Source organism: Neopelma chrysocephalum, unplaced genomic scaffold, assembly GCF_003984885.1.
Source record: "Neopelma chrysocephalum unplaced genomic scaffold, ASM398488v2 Primary Assembly neopelma1_75, whole genome shotgun sequence".
NCBI lineage: Eukaryota > Metazoa > Chordata > Aves > Passeriformes > Pipridae > Neopelma > Neopelma chrysocephalum.
In genome coordinates this window covers 2,219,663-2,237,912 of record NW_020897736.1, presented here as the reverse complement: position 1 = coordinate 2,237,912, position 18,250 = coordinate 2,219,663, and the positions used below count along the sequence as shown (strand labels likewise).

At 35.7% G+C, this 18,250-nt stretch overlaps 1 protein-coding gene across 3 annotated transcripts in view; it reads right to left on the bottom strand.

The window, feature by feature from the left end:
• Window positions 1-18,250, bottom strand: part of WDR72 (WD repeat domain 72) — a 109,753-nt gene that overhangs the window by 78,216 nt on the left and 13,287 nt on the right. The window contains exons 5-13 of one of the 3 annotated variants that reach the window (XM_027688678.1): window positions 16,403-16,577; window positions 15,838-15,914; window positions 14,294-14,413; window positions 12,255-12,436; window positions 11,828-11,924; window positions 9,241-9,382; window positions 8,703-8,948; window positions 7,945-8,165; window positions 6,462-6,657 (exon numbers count right to left, since the gene is read on the bottom strand). In XM_027688678.1, the coding sequence (XP_027544479.1) occupies window positions 6,462-6,657; window positions 7,945-8,165; window positions 8,703-8,948; window positions 9,241-9,382; window positions 11,828-11,924; window positions 12,255-12,436; window positions 14,294-14,413; window positions 15,838-15,914; window positions 16,403-16,577 (1,456 nt within the window). The remainder of the gene's footprint in view (window positions 1-6,461; window positions 6,658-7,944; window positions 8,166-8,702; window positions 8,949-9,240; window positions 9,383-11,827; window positions 11,925-12,254; window positions 12,437-14,293; window positions 14,414-15,837; window positions 15,915-16,402; window positions 16,578-18,250) is intronic. The other 2 variants (XM_027688680.1, XM_027688681.1) reach the window with 2 other exon arrangements.

Below are 18,250 nucleotides of genomic sequence, written 5' to 3'. Positions count from 1 at the left end.
TGTTGTCTGCCCTGACTATTAATGGAGAAGGTCAGATCACAACTTGAGAACAGAAGAGATAAATTAGAGCATTTTCCCAAACACAAAAAGTTTTGTTGCTTCTACAGTTAAGTAGGCACAAATCTTAATAGCAACTGAATTTTCTTGGATAGAGTTCTAAGTTTTAATGAAACTGTACAACTTATTTCCTCACAGGCACCTGGTGAAATCTAAGCCTTAGTTTTCTAAACAGTTTAATTACTAATTTCTTTATGAGATGAGAAAGGTTGTCAGACATACTAAATGAAGGTTTACTTGGAAACAAAAGTCAAGCAAACCAAAACAACTCCCCACTAATTCTGCACCTCATGTGATAATTGCTGTTTACCAGAGGTTTAGAAGACTTATCACTGTTGGCACCAATTATAAAAATATTGGAGCACAAATCATCTCTAAACAGTGTTTGAAAATCTTCCAGCATGTTTGACCATCAATATGATCAAAGGTTTGATCTATAACATCACTATCTGCAGAGTAATTTCATTTCCCCCACAGCAAACATGTTTCTGCAGCAGCAGAGGTTTTATGCAACATTTAAATTTCACAATGTGACATTAACACAATGAGAAATACTTTCAAAGTATTTCTGAACTCTTCTCTATTTTTATAAAGATTCTTTTAGTGATCATACTGATGGATTTGACTAATGTTAGACACTGCATATTTTATGAGGGCTGACAACCTCATTAAAAGCCTAGTTTGTTTTATTGATATCTTCTATCAATACTACTATTGATAGTACCTGTTGTAGCATCTAAATGTTTGAGGTGAAGTTTTCTATGCTTGACAGTTATCTTAAGGCAGTATGATTTTTTTTTCCTTTCTCAGCAGAAGTGTTTCAAGCCATTTATCATTCTTATTTAAGTCGCGAAACACAGGTGTTCCAGAAAAACTTCACACCTTATAGTACAGACTCAAAGCTGAACATTGGACTTCTATGAAACACACTGTCAGTGCTGACCCCCTGTTCCCACCACAACAGCAGTTTTACTGCAAGAACTCTTTCTTTTTCTTGCTTAACCAAGAGGGGTCTCTCCAGACCATTCCATGTGATGACATACATAGAGTCAACCTTATCACAGTGAGTGGAAGTGACAGTCTTCCACTTATCTCCACTAAAACACCCAAGCTAAACACAGGAGTATCAACCTAATGTTATGTTTGCAAAACCAGGTAGTAATAGCAAAGAAAACCTCTGAATTGAGGGAGCAGGTACTTTGATACGAACCTCTGGTACACTGTATACATTAAAACATGTTTTCTAAAATTACATAACACCTGGAGTGCTCTAATAATAATTCTATAAAAAGCACTGTCATTTTTAGGATTCCTGCTTTGTTTAGATGCAGAAGTCAGAAGCCAAGACAACTTGGATGCTTCTGCACTTAACAGGAAAAGGACATAACTACTGTTACAAAGCAGGCAGATATTGTGGAAATCAACGTGGCAAGATACAAGAAAAAGTAATATATTCAGAAAAGGATTCAAGTAGAGCACAAAGAGAAAGCAATATACATTAAACAGTGTGGATAAAACTATATTATATAGATATTTATTTAGTAATTGTCTGTTATTTACTGATGATTTTGACCTTTTCTAGTAAGGATTGTTAGCGTACAGTTAGTTTTGACTGTTCATGAGATCTGACCTCAGCAGAAATACACTTTAGCCACGTTTCAATTTTCTTTTTTCCCCATGTTGGAGCTACCAACATGTAAGACAGTTCTGAAAGTTTGTGTTCCCCGGGTGAGTATGAAAAGCACAATGTAGCCAGTACAAAGCTAAATATGTATTATGACAATTGAACATTAAATTGGAGTTTTATTAAGTGATGTTATTTTGACTTTAAGCTCAAACTAAACACATCATAACACAATAAAACAGAACAAGAGTCATAAGGTAAAAGAAAATAACAGGAAATTGATAGATGATTCATTCTGCAAGTATTATAAACATCAAGGAATAAATTCATATTAAACTAGTACTAATTGAAAAATAATGTATCTCTGATAAATGAAGATTGCTATCTCTGAGCAAGGGAGATTGCTATTTAAAAATCTATCCATTTTTTCCTCACTTTCAATACCTGTTAGATATTAAAGGTAGCTTGGTGGACATGTTGCCATACGCTGTATGGAGCAAGAAAAAAATCCATTGATCCTTTTATTACTACATCTTATCATACTGTGTACTGATATTTACCTTTTTAAAAGGCAAAGATACCAACTGGTTAGGGAAATGTAAAGGCAATACAGGTAACAGCTAATTTCCTTACTGAAGTGGATTTCAAGTGGTGGCTATCGGAAGAAATATTCTGCACTTTAATTAGAATAAAATTTGTTATTGATTTTCGTATTTGTCTTCTAGCACACAGGTTTCCAACATATCCTGTACACATGTTATATTAATATTCTGAATGTATTATTAGATCAATATTCATTGTCATGGAAAGATATTCCACTGTAATGGAAAGTTGCCATATCCATATATTAAAATTTAGGCAAAATAAATTAAACTACACAGATATTAATTCATGGCTTCTGTACTGTTTTCTCTGTCACTACCCACATGCAGGTAGAACATTTAAACTTAGAATAGAACAATTTTACTTTGCTGTGTAAATCAAAGGAATAAAAGGATGGGATTAAATTTATCTATTCTAGACCAGTAAGAGCAGCAGGTAATGAGCTTTGTTCCCCCCACACTTTTCAGACTCACCTTGTAGTCACTGGGAAAAAGATAGACTTAAATTCCTCTTGAACTCAACTATACTACTGATATTTAACATTTCAGCATAAAGTACACTGAAATGCATATTTATTTGGAATACATGCAGCCTATTGTACTCAGCAAACTTTGCCAAAGATAATCTTATATATAGTCAATGGAATCTCATGAAAGGAGGGTATAAGTTGTTATACATGAAGTAGTACTGGCTTAGATTTTAATCTGTGAGACAAAGTTCCTCCCACCCCATAAAGTGTAAAAGTCCTATTATGAAAGCCTGCTAAGAGACAAACATTTTAAAGTCTTCAGAATGCTTTTCTGTAAAAGCATGTCAGCCTCCGTCACAGGAAACTGGACAACAAACTTATGCACAATGAAGTCTTCAATTTTCTTAAGGGGTCATCCTATTAATAACCTGGTAGAAAGAGAGTTTTGGAGTTAAAACGGTACTAGGCCTCTAAACTTTTCTGAAGTCATCTTTCAAATTCAACAGAATTATCGCTGACTGTACAATAGTGTAAATATTGAAATATTCATAGAAATTCCTTAATCCACAGCCTGAAATTATAAACAGACTGGCTGTTTTCCCAGTCCTCCATTAACTTTAGTACAAGAACACTGTTCAGATTAGTTTTTTTAACTGCAAACAGTGATGTATGAGTGACACAAAAATCAGGTCTCCATTGACTTTAAGAGGCAAAGCTTTAGATGGAAGCTAACTACATAGCCAGAAGAAATGTAAACACTTTTTGACTATAAAAACAACAAAAACTGTCTTATGTCCCTTTCCATAAGGGAATTCAAGCACAAGGCTACCACTTAGACTTCTGTCCTATTTAACTGAGTCAGGGACGTGCTCACAAGTAACTGTACAGACAAGTGGTACCACGTGTGGTTGGTTGCCCTGTTCGTTTGCCAAGAGATGAAAATCATCATGAAAGGCTGCTGTGCTCCTGCAGAGGTTGGGTTGGGGTGTTGTGCACATCTTCCTTACGCCTCTGAGCAGTGCTTTGTCTGCCCCAGTGGCACTGAAATATCTACACAGCTCTTGATGTGGGACAGGCCAATTTCAAGGATCAGCGCCACGACCTCTTGTGTTCTCCTGCAACACAGATGTAACTCAACATTAAAGTAACTACAGCTGTGCTCTACTAGGCTTTCTCAGGTATTCACCCCAGATGGCATCTTTTAGTCACCATTGCATAACAGGAGAGGAAAAAAAATTCTTTTTTTTAATTGCTACTGTATAGCAAATAATGGCGTTTTTTTCTTGTGTTCCAGATTTTCTTAAAGAGGTGGTGATTGTGGCACTCACTCTTCCTTGATACTTTTGTAACAAAAGATACAGAAACTTAAAAACACACTTCATCTCCACTCTTTCTGAATATATAATATATATAAGCAGTGGCATCAATTTTACTTCCTCTTTAATGTTGAAATAGGCAGCATTTTTATGACTAGAGGACAGACCAAATATACTCTGAATTTTCTCTCTATGGTGCCATTACAATCCTATGCTATTAAATCTCACTGATTTACAAAGAATTCACTGTACTTCTGTGCAAAGCTATCCAGCTGCACTAAATAAGGTTGCATCTGAAGTGTAATTCTGCTTCCAGCCCCTTAACTGCATTGGGCTGCCTTGGGTATTGTATCAGGATAGAAACTATCAGTCCTTATAGTGCAGAAATTTGCATTTTGGCCCAGCACCTCTATACAACTGAGCCAAAGTAATTTTCCATGCTGTTCAGCACACACTGTAGTATCACTAAATTCTCTCCACAATATTTTTTGCCCAGAAATCTAGGAAAAAAATGCTTCTTTTATACATTTGGGGGTTTTCTATCTAGTTTTTCAGGCGCAGCGTTGACGGGGTGAGGGCAGTGCTGCTTTTTGGTTTCTAACTAAGATCCTCACTGCACCTCACTGTAGGGATAAAAGTATCCTTCCTGTCAGCAGTTAATTCAGAAGTATACACTTCTAAGTATCATTTAATCCTGCAAGGTACCTTTCTGAGCAGTGCAGACCCGGCCTTCTTCAACACCAGATGACTTTTAGTATTGCAGATGTGCTGACAGCCTGGTAAAATGGAGGGATTAGAGGAACAACAAGACAGCAAGAAGGATCCCAAGACAGTTTTTCCACAGACACTGCAGAAAGAGGACTCAGCAGAAGGGTAGAACCCATTCTCCCCTCAGCTGGAGAAAATGCATGGAAAACTGTAATATTATGCATCTACATGGACAGTAGAACACACATAAGATGAATCTTACATATTTAACAGAAAACAGAATTCAAAGTCGTGCAGAAAAGAACCCAACAAATAAAAGCAAGATAAAAAGTTTAAAGTACCCCAACTGAGTGTCTGGTATTACTTCTGGCAGTTTGGCATTGTATTCTTTTTCCTATTACCACAGCTAGAGCTAAAATTCTATGCAAAACCATCATATATTCACTCAGCAATCACATTAAATCACTCAGAGATCACATTAAATAAGTACACCATTACATACAACTGAATTGTCTCCTAAGATTGCATCTTCTCAAAGTTTCATTGATTTTTTTCAAAAAGTTTAAATAATTTTTAAATCTCAAATTACAATGCAAAAATATAAAAACTTATAGGAGAATTTTATACTTTTGAGTAGCTGTAGAAAAACCAGTGTAAACCTAGAGTTTATAATTGTCTATAATTGTTAGTTCAATTTAATTTTATTCTAAACATTTTTATTTCAAGAAGCAACTCAGTACAATTGGGAAAAAATAAATACCAGAAGGTATTTCCTATCCCAGCTCAATGATATTAAAGAGTTTACTAACACAACCAGCTTGTAATTTATGCTGCACTCCTTTTGCCAAGTCCTTCACTAAATGCAGGTATTTTGTACTTCGAAACAAGGGACTATTTTTGTCTACAGTAGACAGTCTAGGCAGTGTAATAACCTGTAAAGTAAATTGTGATCTCAGTGCTAAATTAGCTAAATTGTGTTTTGATACAGTTTTAATATGCTGTACATTTCAGTGGGTCCAGACTCGTGATGCACTTTCTTTCTCTCAGGACACACAGCTCTGAATAGCATGAAAATAATGTATTGTAATGTCCAGTACCATTATAACCTCTAATAGTTCTGTCTGTCAAAGTTCAAATAACTACATTTATTACCCATGTGAATCAGCATGACACTCAAATCACTTGGGAATCTACAGTTTAACCTGAAACACTCAGCTTTAGTTTTCCTGACTACAGAGTTGTGAGCTTTGCAATTATTTTCTGCTATTAACTGTTTATCAGTTAAGTCAAAAAGTTTCTCAGATTATGATTTTTCTGAAGAAACCAGAACTTATGCTCCAACCTGGGACTGTTAGGACTGAAAATGTCATTCTTTTTAATAACTAAACAGAGTAACTTGCATTTTTATTTATAGCTTCCAGAAATATCCTACTGAGTTCATTGCCATGTCAGCTAAACTTGTCATTGTCACAATCTGACTTATAGCTATTCTATTTCACTCAGAGTATACATCAAACCACAAGAAAATTTTATTTCTTGCTTGTTTATCTAAACATTCAAACTCTTCAATTAATATATTCAGTGTGTTCGTATTTCTCTTTTGGTCTTCTATAAGTCCTGCTTATATAACACCACATAACAGACAAACAAATCTTTAGGGAAGTGAACACCCCTCTGTCATTACCTGTTTCAATTTCCCAAATATAAACTGAATTGTCTTCACATCCAACAATTAGCAGATTTTCAACAGGGTCAAATTTTATCTTCTTCACAGGAAACAGGTGCTTTCTGGCATGTAAGAGACATACTCTCTTCTGAAGGTGTAGAATTGCTACTGAGTGATCATTGCACACACAGCACACAATACTCTGGTCTTTTACCTGCAAATCAGAAAACTTCAGTTCCAACATTGTAACCACATTCCTGACAACATCACTTTAACAAGCCTAGTAAAAAAAAAAGTTGTCCAGCCATTTCTTTCCCAGAACACACTCATTTTAGAAAATCATGTTCTACTTCAGCCAACATCTTCAACTTGTTTTCACTAGGCCAGCTGTACAACTCATCTCCTGACAGGAAAACATACAATCCTTCTTCCATTTGTCAATACTTTAAATACAATAATTTAAATGCCATTTATTCACAATATTTAGCCTCTCATAAGCCATGATTATATAACCAAATATATAGTAGCAGTTGTCCTAGATAAGAAAGTAGCAAAAAAATTACCTTAAAACAAACTCTTGCTCACGTGATATAAAATTATGTCAGGTCTTATGACAAAATTATGTATTTATAATGAAAAACTGGGTAAGTTCAAATTCATTTTACACTCTATGGATCTGATTCTGAAAAGCCTTCCCTTCCTGCAAGTAATTTTTGGTGACACACAGAGGAAATTCCCCTATGGAAAAATTCAGCTCTTTAAAGAAGACTGAAGCACCACCCAAGAAGACATTAAATCCTACCCAGTTTTCAGGAAAAGGACTAAGAGGACTCTTACAAGCATTATAAACTTTTGTCGTGGCAAAATATTTTTTTGACTACTGTATTTTAGCTTGTGAGCAAACTGAGTCCATCATACACATCAAATATGTCTTCACAGGCTTCCTGAGAGGAAAAGTAGAAACCCCAGGCCCATGGAACACAATGTTCAGAAAAGTTACATAGAGCATTCAGTACAATAAATTTTCACCTAAATTCAACTTCAAAATTCTATTAGAAAACAACTTTAAATTACTCTAAATCTCATATAATGCAAAAGCATACATGCAAAGGACCACAAAGATGTGTCAGGAACCAACACATAGCATATACACTTTGAATCAATAGTATTTTAATCTTATCTTTTCTTACTATGTTGAAGCTCCTTGCCCTACTGAGTACACTTTCTAACTTCAGAAATAGGATTTACTCAGATTAACATATAGGTTGATAATCATGATATTAAAAATGGTGAATAGAATGTTAAGAGCTTCAACTTAATATGCCACTGAAGTTACAGACTTGCAAGAACCCAACTCCCTGAAATTAAAGGCAACTTTCAAAGAAGGCAACTAAGTGAGGGTAAATTAAGAATAAATTGCTTACATATAAATATACAGGCACCCCCTCACACACAGAGATATTTTTTCTTTTAAGACATCACTGATTATTCTCTTACTTACTCTGTAGTTTTCTGGAGATCGCAAGAGCTCTGTCACTGGACCAGATTGCAGATTAAATTGGTGTAAGATGTTTCCAGTAAACATATCCCAGCAGATCACAACAGAATCCTGGTCCCCTGATAACAGCCAGCTTGGATCAAATCTTACTGATTTGTCATGTGGATAAAGTAAACAAGTGACTCTGCTACTATGACCATTGAGAACCTTATAAGGTAGATTATCTGAAACAAGATGATATGTAAATTATTTTTGTTCTTTAAGAATAGGGGTTCCACATTTTACAGTATATTTCCTAAAAGTCAGGATATTCAAAAGACTAAATACAACAGTTCTTTATATGGGGTCAAAGAATTTTGGACCTGCTCCTAGAGAGGGAAGACAAAGGTCTAAACCCTGAGCTTCCTCTACTGAGATGTAGCCTCTACATTCCCTTCAGTAGAATGATCTTTAAAGAGCAAATTACAAAAACTACCACCCAAATCGTGACATGCAACATCTCATTTCCAGGTGATTTCATCCCCACAGCTATTCCCAGACTCCTAACAGTGGAAAGCATTGTGGTATTACTAAGCTGGGATCTGGTAGATCAGCTACAGAGGAAGAAAAAACCCCATGATCTTCCATTTTCCTCATTCAATCTCCGACCCTCTGCCCTATTTTTCAGAGAATTTTTAGAGGGATCACTGGAGGGGATGCCAGAAGGATGCACTCTTCTGTGCTTCACTGAGATGAATCTGAACAAAATTGTTAAAACTTACCTTTAAGCAAAGATACGTTTCCTAAAAGTCTTGCTCTTGCAGTTTTTAAACCTAAAGTTACAAAAATTTTCCCATTTTCACATCCACACACGAGCTTATCGAGCCCAGATATGTACACAGAGGAACTGACAACTGCAGCTTCAGTCCCATCTTCAGTTGCACAAAGATGGTCAATAATGCCCTCTGACATTGAATGGTGTTTATCAAAATTATCCTGAAGAGTCCACACTGCTGTAATTGGGATCTCTAGAGGGTGGGGCAAGAGAGGATTTTTATGTAAAACAAAACATAAAAATTCAAACAAAACAAAATACACATTTTCATCTCTTTATCGCTTCCCCAAACTTATCCTTTCTCCAGCCTAGAGATGGAAAGTCAGCAGCTGCTATTCCTTTTAACTACAGACAACCATCACACAAGGAATAAATGAACATCACTTTCTAGTGTGAAAAGGTTTTAATGAGAGTTTCAGTTTTCATGAAAATTGACCTCAAGACATAATGAAAAAGATGGTAGCAAAGTGCCAAAAGTGCCAAACCTTTTGGTGAACCATCATACGTTGACACAGGGACATCAGGAACATGCCACAAAGTGATCCTTCCTGAAGCTTCACCAGAAAAAAGAACTTTATAGAAAGGCTCCTTCCTCTCATTCATGAAGCCCATGACAAAAGGAAAACTCTGCCAAAAAGAACAGCAAATCAATGTTCTGTAAGAGCTGATTAAATTCATGCGATTATTAATTGCAAATGCAAAGGCTTTTTTCATCAAAAGCTGTAAAAATATCAAACAAACTATGGTTAATCTGTCACCTGCCACTAAGTCCCGCTCAGACTAAGTCTACCCTGCCTGGTGCAAGCCTCTTGAAGGTCACCTCTGCTTTGCCAGTCAGTACTCTTGGCTAAACCTACATCCCAAATGGAAAGTGGAATGAAAATTCTCCCCAGGTTTACTGTCTCCAAATAGAGAACCCATCAATAGTATCACCAGCATATTAAAAAAATGGCAGTGTAATCATCAAGATCAGACAAAAAACCCCACAGTGAAACACTGGTAATTTGTGCATCACAACAAATTCAATGGAACATCAATCATCACATCTTGAATTACTACAAATAAGGAAAGGTATGAATTATGCTTTTACATAGGTAACAGTCTACAACACCATCATTGAGTCATGAGGTGCTGGAGCAAATCCAAAGAGCAAGGAAGCTGGTGAAGGGTCTGGAGCACAATTCTGATGAGGAGCAGCTGGGGGAGCTGGAGTTGTTTAGCCTGGAGAAAAGGAGGCTCAGGGGTGATCTTTACACTCTCTACAACTACCTCATATTTTGGATATATTTATTTACAACATTGAAGTTTGGGAGTCAATTCCACTAAAACCAACTTTACTGTAATGTGGTTCAGTTTATAATCTCAGAATGGAGATCAAAACAGATCATCACACAGGCAGTTTTGTTGTCTCACCAATCTGCCATAAAAATCATTCAGGTAGTAAGTAAATATTAAAGCAGAAATATTAAAAAAGAGCAGGTCATTTTTTTTTAAGCATACTTTTGGGGGAAAGCTATATGAACTTTCTACCACCACTGTAACCCTATTATTTGCTAAGCCATGTGTTTTGGCTATTTCTTTTCCCTCACCTTTCCTGACCTTTTGGCATCCTTCAGCAGTTATCCCCTATCTGATTTTAGATCACAGCATTTGGGCAAAAAGCTGAATGGCTTATGCTATTTCCCTTCAACTCAAAATTAGATCTGTCAGGCTTCAGAGGATTACACAACAAAAATGCTTCCTAAGGGCCTACATTTGTCAACAGAAAGAGAGAACACCAGAAAACCTCACACAGGCACGTACTTAACAGTGTTTTAGTCAGGTACAAATAAAAATCTTCAGAAACTGTTTAAAGACTTGCTTGAGCTGTCACACAAACACACAAACTAATGCAACCGCAGGCAGGAATTAAATCCACATCTTCCAGCAGTTACAAGTTCACAAACAGCATTAGCAATAAGACTTAGCAACAAAATCAGAGCCAAAGGTACACAGAATAATCTGTTGTATTTTTTTGGTTCATTTTTTGCCAAGGAAGCCCTGCCACATCTTTCCTGCCCACCACCCCACAACTCCCCAATTACAAACAATTTTCCACTTTTTAAATCACAACTGGTTCTACTCACCTATTTCTTTGTGGTCACACAAAGCACTACTCAAAAAATGAGTCAAAATACAGGTTTTCCAACATAGCTGAATCCATTTGAGATACTTTGTCTACACAGTAACTTCTAAATTTGAAATTGGTGTGACACACTCTGCTAAACATGAATTCTCAAACAAAAGTGTAAAGATCACCTACTTTTTCAGCTTCCTCTTTTCTTAACATTAGAGGTTTCTTCAAGCAGAGCCCAGGGTTCTGAAGAGAGTCACATGTGTCTGATTTTATGCACTGTGGGTACTGTCAGTCCACACACAGCACAGGGAAGTCTGGAATGCCATTATGCCTCTGAAGGCTCAGGACAACAGTTTATTCTGGATAAAATGCCACAGATTTTATCCAAACCCCTTCAGTTTAGGATGGATACACAGGGGAAGCAACATATGTTGCATGTAGAACATGCATATATTTCCTAATAAGACAAGAACTGAGTAATTTGCTTACATTTTGCTTGTGGGTTGGCTCTTTTGATTTTATGGAGGGGTTTTTTGTTATTTGGGGTTTTTTATTTATTTATTATTTTTTATACTTTTTCTTTTTTTATGGATTTGAAAGTAGAAGTTGCTAAAGCTCTAAAACAGAGCACATCTTTACCTTAAAAAAAAAAGCTCTTTTGCCAAAGTTAGAAAAAGAAACATCAACCATTTCAACAGTTATCCTACCTATAGTTGAAGACAAAGGCAGTTTTTTCCCTGTGAAAAAAAATAGATATGGCCAGAATCCAAGACAAAATACAAACTTGAAGATGCTTAAAGTGTAAGTAAAGATTTTAAAATGAAGTGTTAATCATTGTTTTCATAGAACAATTAAATCTGTTAATGAATCCATCAATTTTTTAGGGATTATTCATGTAACTGCAAACAGACAATAAATCAACTTTCAAAGCTCACTGCAAACCTTCATGAATTTACCTTATTTTCCTTCATACTAGTAAAGCAGAGTAAATGAGGATAAACAGTTTCTTTCAGCACCTTCCCATCAGCAGGATATATGCTTTTAGAAAGCCCACTGCATAATTAAAAAAAAAATAAAATAAAAATACAAGCTTTAGGAAGTCATCTTGTTTTAGAAAGCAGAACAGCAACGTCCAAGACTCACAAGTTCAATTAAAAGTTACCAAATCAGTAATTACAAGCGACTTTTTGAAATCACAGCACCAGCTGCCCAAGTTCTACATGGCTAATCTTATTCCTGCCTCCCCTGCTGTGGCAAACAAAGACTGAGGGCTGTCAAACTCCGGGTAAATCTTTGAGTGCCAAAGGGGTTTTGTTCTGGTTTTTGATCATTTGCAACACGCAGAGATTTTCCATAGTAACCCTCCCAAAGTTCATCTTGTACCTGAACTTTTTGTGTGAATTTCCCATCTGAGCCCACCTGTTCAGCAGCTGGTAGATGTAACTGTGGCCATCTTCTGTCCAGATGATCAGTCTGTAAGCTGCCAGCACTTCCCCACCAGCAAAGCACTGACCACTTTTACAGAGCTCAGTACAAAGCAAGGAGAAATCACAATAGTCATAGACCTAAGCTCAGAAACAAAATATAAACAAACTGTATTGGCACATTCATTTCCATTTAAACTGGTTTGGGGCAATGTGCAACGTGAGCTTGACTCTTTGTAGCTGGACTGATTATTTTAAAGCCAAAGCAGTTTTGATACTAAAGCTACTGCAAAGTCAGAACCAAACCATACATTTCAAAGTTAAAGAAACTGACAATTAAAAAAAAAAAAAAAAAAAGTAGCATTAGGGTCTTATGTTAGATTAGGGGATTTTGGATGGGATTTACTTTGGTTTTGCATTGCTCTCGTTATTAATATTTAATGGACCAGTAATTTCTTATAAAGAGGTAGATAATGAATTTAGAACATAAATATGACATTCAAGACTTCAACAGAAGGTATAAATGCTTCTGCCTGACTCTTGAAAAGATTATCTGCTGGCATAATCACAGCATAGATCTTAGCAATGTAATTTTTTCTTTTCTTCTTTGGGGAGCAAGACACATGGGGTTTTTTTGTTTGTGGGGGGTTTTGGTTTTTGTGGTTTGGGGTTTTTTTTTTTGCAAATTAATTGAAAGTAAAGAACATGTAATTCCCCTTGCAAGAATTCCTTTTTTTGTTTCTAGATCTGGTAAAAAATTGATTTGTTTGCTTCCTATGACCTTCCCATTTTAAGCCAAGACATGATATAACAGGAACAACCTATAATATTATCTTCTTGTTTGTGCTCTTATGGCTTCACGGAGAGAATATTCATAGTCACATTCTTATAATTTCTTCCAGCAGTGCAAGGAAATAGATCTCAGAATGAGAATTTCTATGAATTATTAATAGGTAATTTCTATTCATTAGCTAATATCCTCTATATTTTCATTATTATAGGAGTGGTTTAATGAGCCACTCTGAACACACATCTGCATTTCTCCTATGCTACCTGCCACACACAACTTCCTATTTAAAATATGATCATGATATTACTCCTTACATTCATTGAAACATAGACGTTGAAAATCAAAAATGACTTATGCAAATGGAGATATTACAAAACACATGCATCTCTTGTGGAAAAACATTATAGAGACTAATAGAAAACAATGCACATTACAGATATTTTTCCATGAAAAGCCTATCCATTCTATACATGAAATTTCCCTATAAGTGCTTTTGTACAGCATTTAAGTAGCCCAAGAGACATCTCCAGGGTAGCCTACAACTACATTATTCAAAGTTGTATGTGAAATTTTTGCCCTACCCAATCTCAGCAGTGGTGCTTGAATTAGTTACATATGTTGAACTGACCACTCAGGCTTAAAAGAAATTTCGTAACACTGGGAAAGACAAACACGGAATTTTGACAATAAACCTCAGTTTAAATGCATCTAAATGTGTATTGTCTGCGACTGTTATTAGCTTATTTTAAATGTTAGTTATTTTCTTACAGCTACAAGAAAAAGCACTATAGTGTAGGGTCTTTAGTTTTGCTGGCTTCTATCAACAAACAAAGGTCCCTGGTTACCAAGGACTTGCCAGCTGAGATCACTTCTGTCATACTTAAACAGGGTTTTTCATATTTGTCTCCCTGTGGAGGGGACTATAATGCACCCAGAACTCTAAAACTGCCTAATACTTACAGTAATCCCCTTTCTATGCAGCCAATTTAGTGTTAAACTTCTAAAGCAGAAACACATTGATAAAAAGTAAAAGCTTCCTCTCATTCAGGCAGTTCAGATAAGCAGAGAAGGGTTACAGGCATTGTTATATCTGACAACTGGTGAACACTAAGTTAAGGAGAAAAACGAGTATCTTCATGTAAAAAACCTACTAGCTTTTCAAAATTATTAACAAAATTAAAGAGAAAGTATAATGCTCAATAACATACCTGCCAGCACATGGAGGACACAACTAGAAGGAGCCTTTCTGTGTAAGTACAAAATCGAACTGCTTGACAACTTACACAGTCCAGAGATTTTGATTCCTTCTCACACACACTTTGTCTCTCCTTTACAGCACAGAGGAAAAAAAGCCATAAGATTTATTCCAGGTAGCTGAGCTTTTACTTTTAGGTTGGAAACAATGCATTGAAAAGAACTTTCTGTTAACAGACTTTCAAAATTCAAAGCAGCATATAATTCTTAATTAAAAATGAGATAGAAAGACAACAGGGTTCACAACTACCCTGCAAAGAGAAGACACTCAGAGTGGCTTAGACCTTGATCCCACTTAAAGTGATAATGAACATGGAGAAGGACTAAAGACAGGCCATAAACAGCATCTGCTCTAATAAGTATCTGGTAAAGTGTCCTGTATTGAAAAAAAAAAATAGCTACAACAACCTATAAACTGACAGTAGGAGATTCAGAAAGGTGGGTGAATATCATACTTTCCCACTCATCCTTGTTGCAACCAGGGCAGTCTGAGATGTTGGTGTTGCCATGTCTTTTTTGAACTTAGCACCCTTAAAAAGTAGTGAAAAAGTAATTCATTTTCTTGGCTTTGTATTGCTGAATGTATAGATTGTTAATAACAATATATGCATTTTCACACTTTTTATGTGAATATCAGACACCAACAGTATCAACACCTCTCAGAGAAGGGGTATATGTATGCTTGGAATCATGGTTATAAAACTGCAAACCATTTTCTTACTACACCTTGCAGCTGCAATTAATTCCAAAGAAATCCAACAATATTTATTAAAATACTGCTCTTTATGAAACAGGTGAATTGTCACTAACTCTGCACCAGTTCCTTCACAAAAGGTGGCCCCAGGCAGTGAAAAGAAGGCACCACACCATATGTTTCTGATGTGTATTCAGTTGTTAACATTCCCAGAATTTTTACAACATGACAGTGGGTTTAATTCAAACACAAAACATTGTATTCCTTTTCTAGCACTTGTCCATGTCAAGTGATAGCTGCTGAGAATATTGGCACAGACAAGAATGAGTTTGAAGAGAGGAATAGGACACTTGACACAGCAAGAGTCTTCTCCAAGTGAAGACAACATAGTGAAAGGCAGAGAGAGGAAAACCAAGTTTAAAGGACCATTTTGAAGAAAGAAACCAGGGTGAAGAGGGAGTACAAAGGCCAATATTGAAGAGCTTTAAGTTTAAAGGACAGAGTGAAGGGATTCAAAGACATTATCAGGACAGCAGGAAAGCACAGCAACTTCAGCATCATGGAATATGAATACAGACAATAAACCTGGGCACAGGACAGAGCAGTTACCAAGGCAAGAGCTGTCCAATGGTCCAACTCATTTTAGATAATACTATGAGAACATGTTTTCAGAATTTTCTAACAAAGGTAACTAAATCTGTTTAATACATCTCCAGAAGTTTTAAATTTATTCATAAATTTATTCAATGTAGGCTTTATTTGAGAATATTACTACATTCATGCTGCTTCACATCTCAAACTGACCTGGATGCTATTCAGAGATGATGACAGGTCCCACACTTTAAGAACTCCAGTTACAGACACTGCAACCAAAGAGTCTTCTGTGAAAAGGTAACAGTGAGATAGTCACCTTGAAGTCAATGCACAGAGTACCTGCCTATTCAGCACTAAAACATGGATTCTGTGGGACACTGCTTGGATGAAATATCAGTTTTACACAAAAAAAAAAAAAGATAACTAATTGGTTATTATACAAATCATGTAAGCAAATAGTGGATGTGTTAATAGAAAGAACTGTGGTTTAGTGCATTTAATTTCCCTGATATTACAAAACTAATTTGTGCTTAAATCCAAGAAATGAACTGCTTATAGCCAGTGTAGAGGCCTTTCTCTAAAAAATATATTAAATGAAACATGATCAACATTAGGAGCATTAAAAACACCTCATGTGCTATCAACGAAACACTGAAATCTTATACATAACTGCTCTGTAAAACACGATTGGATTTTAAATCAGGTAGGATCATACTATATATAAATATTTTATCACAATTTAATTTGCCTATATAAACACACTCAAAACATATACCTTGAATTCTTGCAGAGTGTACAATACACATACAATTTATCCAATCAGAAGACTGGGATGATGATAAGGTGTGAAGAACATCCAAAGTCTTGGCATCAATAATAAGAACATCTTGATATTCTCCACAACAAAGCAGCCAACCTTCACCTGTCATCCGGAATGAGCAATGGTAGTACTGGCCAAGTGGAAAGCAGAGAGTCAGCACACAGAGCTACAAATGGCATGGATATTTCTCACATTAAGCATTTCATATGTGGATTTATAATCAACACTTGTAGCATTACTACAAAAAAAAAAATCTAAGGCATATATGAAACCATACACAGTGTTGTTACAGACACAAGAATGGCACACAGCTTAGTAAGAGGTACTTCCTACTTCAAGCAGTATCTGCCTTGCATAAATATAAGGATTTTTGTAATCTGGGGAAGGAATCAAGGTGTTAATTCTCATTAATTGCTAAGAAATTTTGGACTTGTTTCTCTGAAAGGCCTCATTTCTCTCCAAACACTTCATAAAGCTCCAGTTATCGGGAGGCATCCAAAGAACTAAAAACAGGTGAAAATGCAGAATATTCATTATTAATTTTTTCGTAATGAATTTCTGATTATTTTCCAGGAAGGATTTCTACTCCATGAGATATTCTTTGTTTTGACATTAAATGCCCTATTGTTCAGAAGATTCATCCTTTCTCAACAACCACATAAAGGAAAAAAAAACCAGATACACAGCAAAGGAACAGAGATGACACTGGTACAGAGGGACTATGAACAGTTCTTTTTTGCCATGTGTTTTGTATGTGCAAGGACACTTGCATTACGTATGTATTTATCTGTAATTTTACACATAATTGCTATAAACAAGTAAGTAACCACCTCAAATAAAATTTACATCTAAATGCTAACCTTAAAATAAAGAGAACACTCACGTAGTGAGACAAAAATAGACCTACAAAATTGTACCTCACTTACAACAAATTCTCCATAGAGTTTTGCTTATACAATAATTCTTAGTTTATCAGTTAACAAACTGAAGTCTGAAAACAAAAGAAGTATAAATAACTGGGATCAGGATAAATATTGCTACAGATATTATGAATGATCAGAGGCAGAAATGTTTAGAATTTGCAATTACTGTTACCATTAAATTAGGCTTGAACTAGGGGATCTGTATAGTCAGTTATTCCTCTGAGAAAATCCCACACTGGTTAAGATCCACAAATGGTTAAGTGATGACCCTGATGTTAAATTTCATTTCAAATGGCAAATATTCAGTTTGCACTACTTGACATCTGCCATTCATAGCTGAATCATCTGCCCTGAACAAAAGGAACCTACTAGAATAGGTAGGTTAGTAGTTCAATTAAAACCTAACCAAAAAATAAAGTAACAATTTCAAATTATGATGCCACTGAAATCAGTGTGCACTAAATCTTCCAGACAATAAGATTCTGTAGGGAATTATATTCTCACAGGTACTGCTGCAGCACATGCAACCATTCCACATGGAACAACAAAAAGCCTACAACAAAACACAAAAAAAACCCCACACGATAAAAACCCCAATTTATTATAACTATCTGAAGGTTGCATTTTAAGAAAATTTCACCTGCTAACAACATCTGCTGTTTTTCCTAAGGAAGTTCTCCCATTAGAAGTTTCTATTTTCCTTTAGCTTTTTTACCCAAATTCTAAAACACAAATCATCATCTAGTCACAATTAGGCTTAGCTCACTTCTAATAGAGGCAAAGGACCCATTTTCTAAAAGTACTTGGTACTCCTTCTTGAAGGGTAAAAATGAATATTCTGCCTCTGATCTCCACAAAAAAAAATGTACCAATTGTCAGC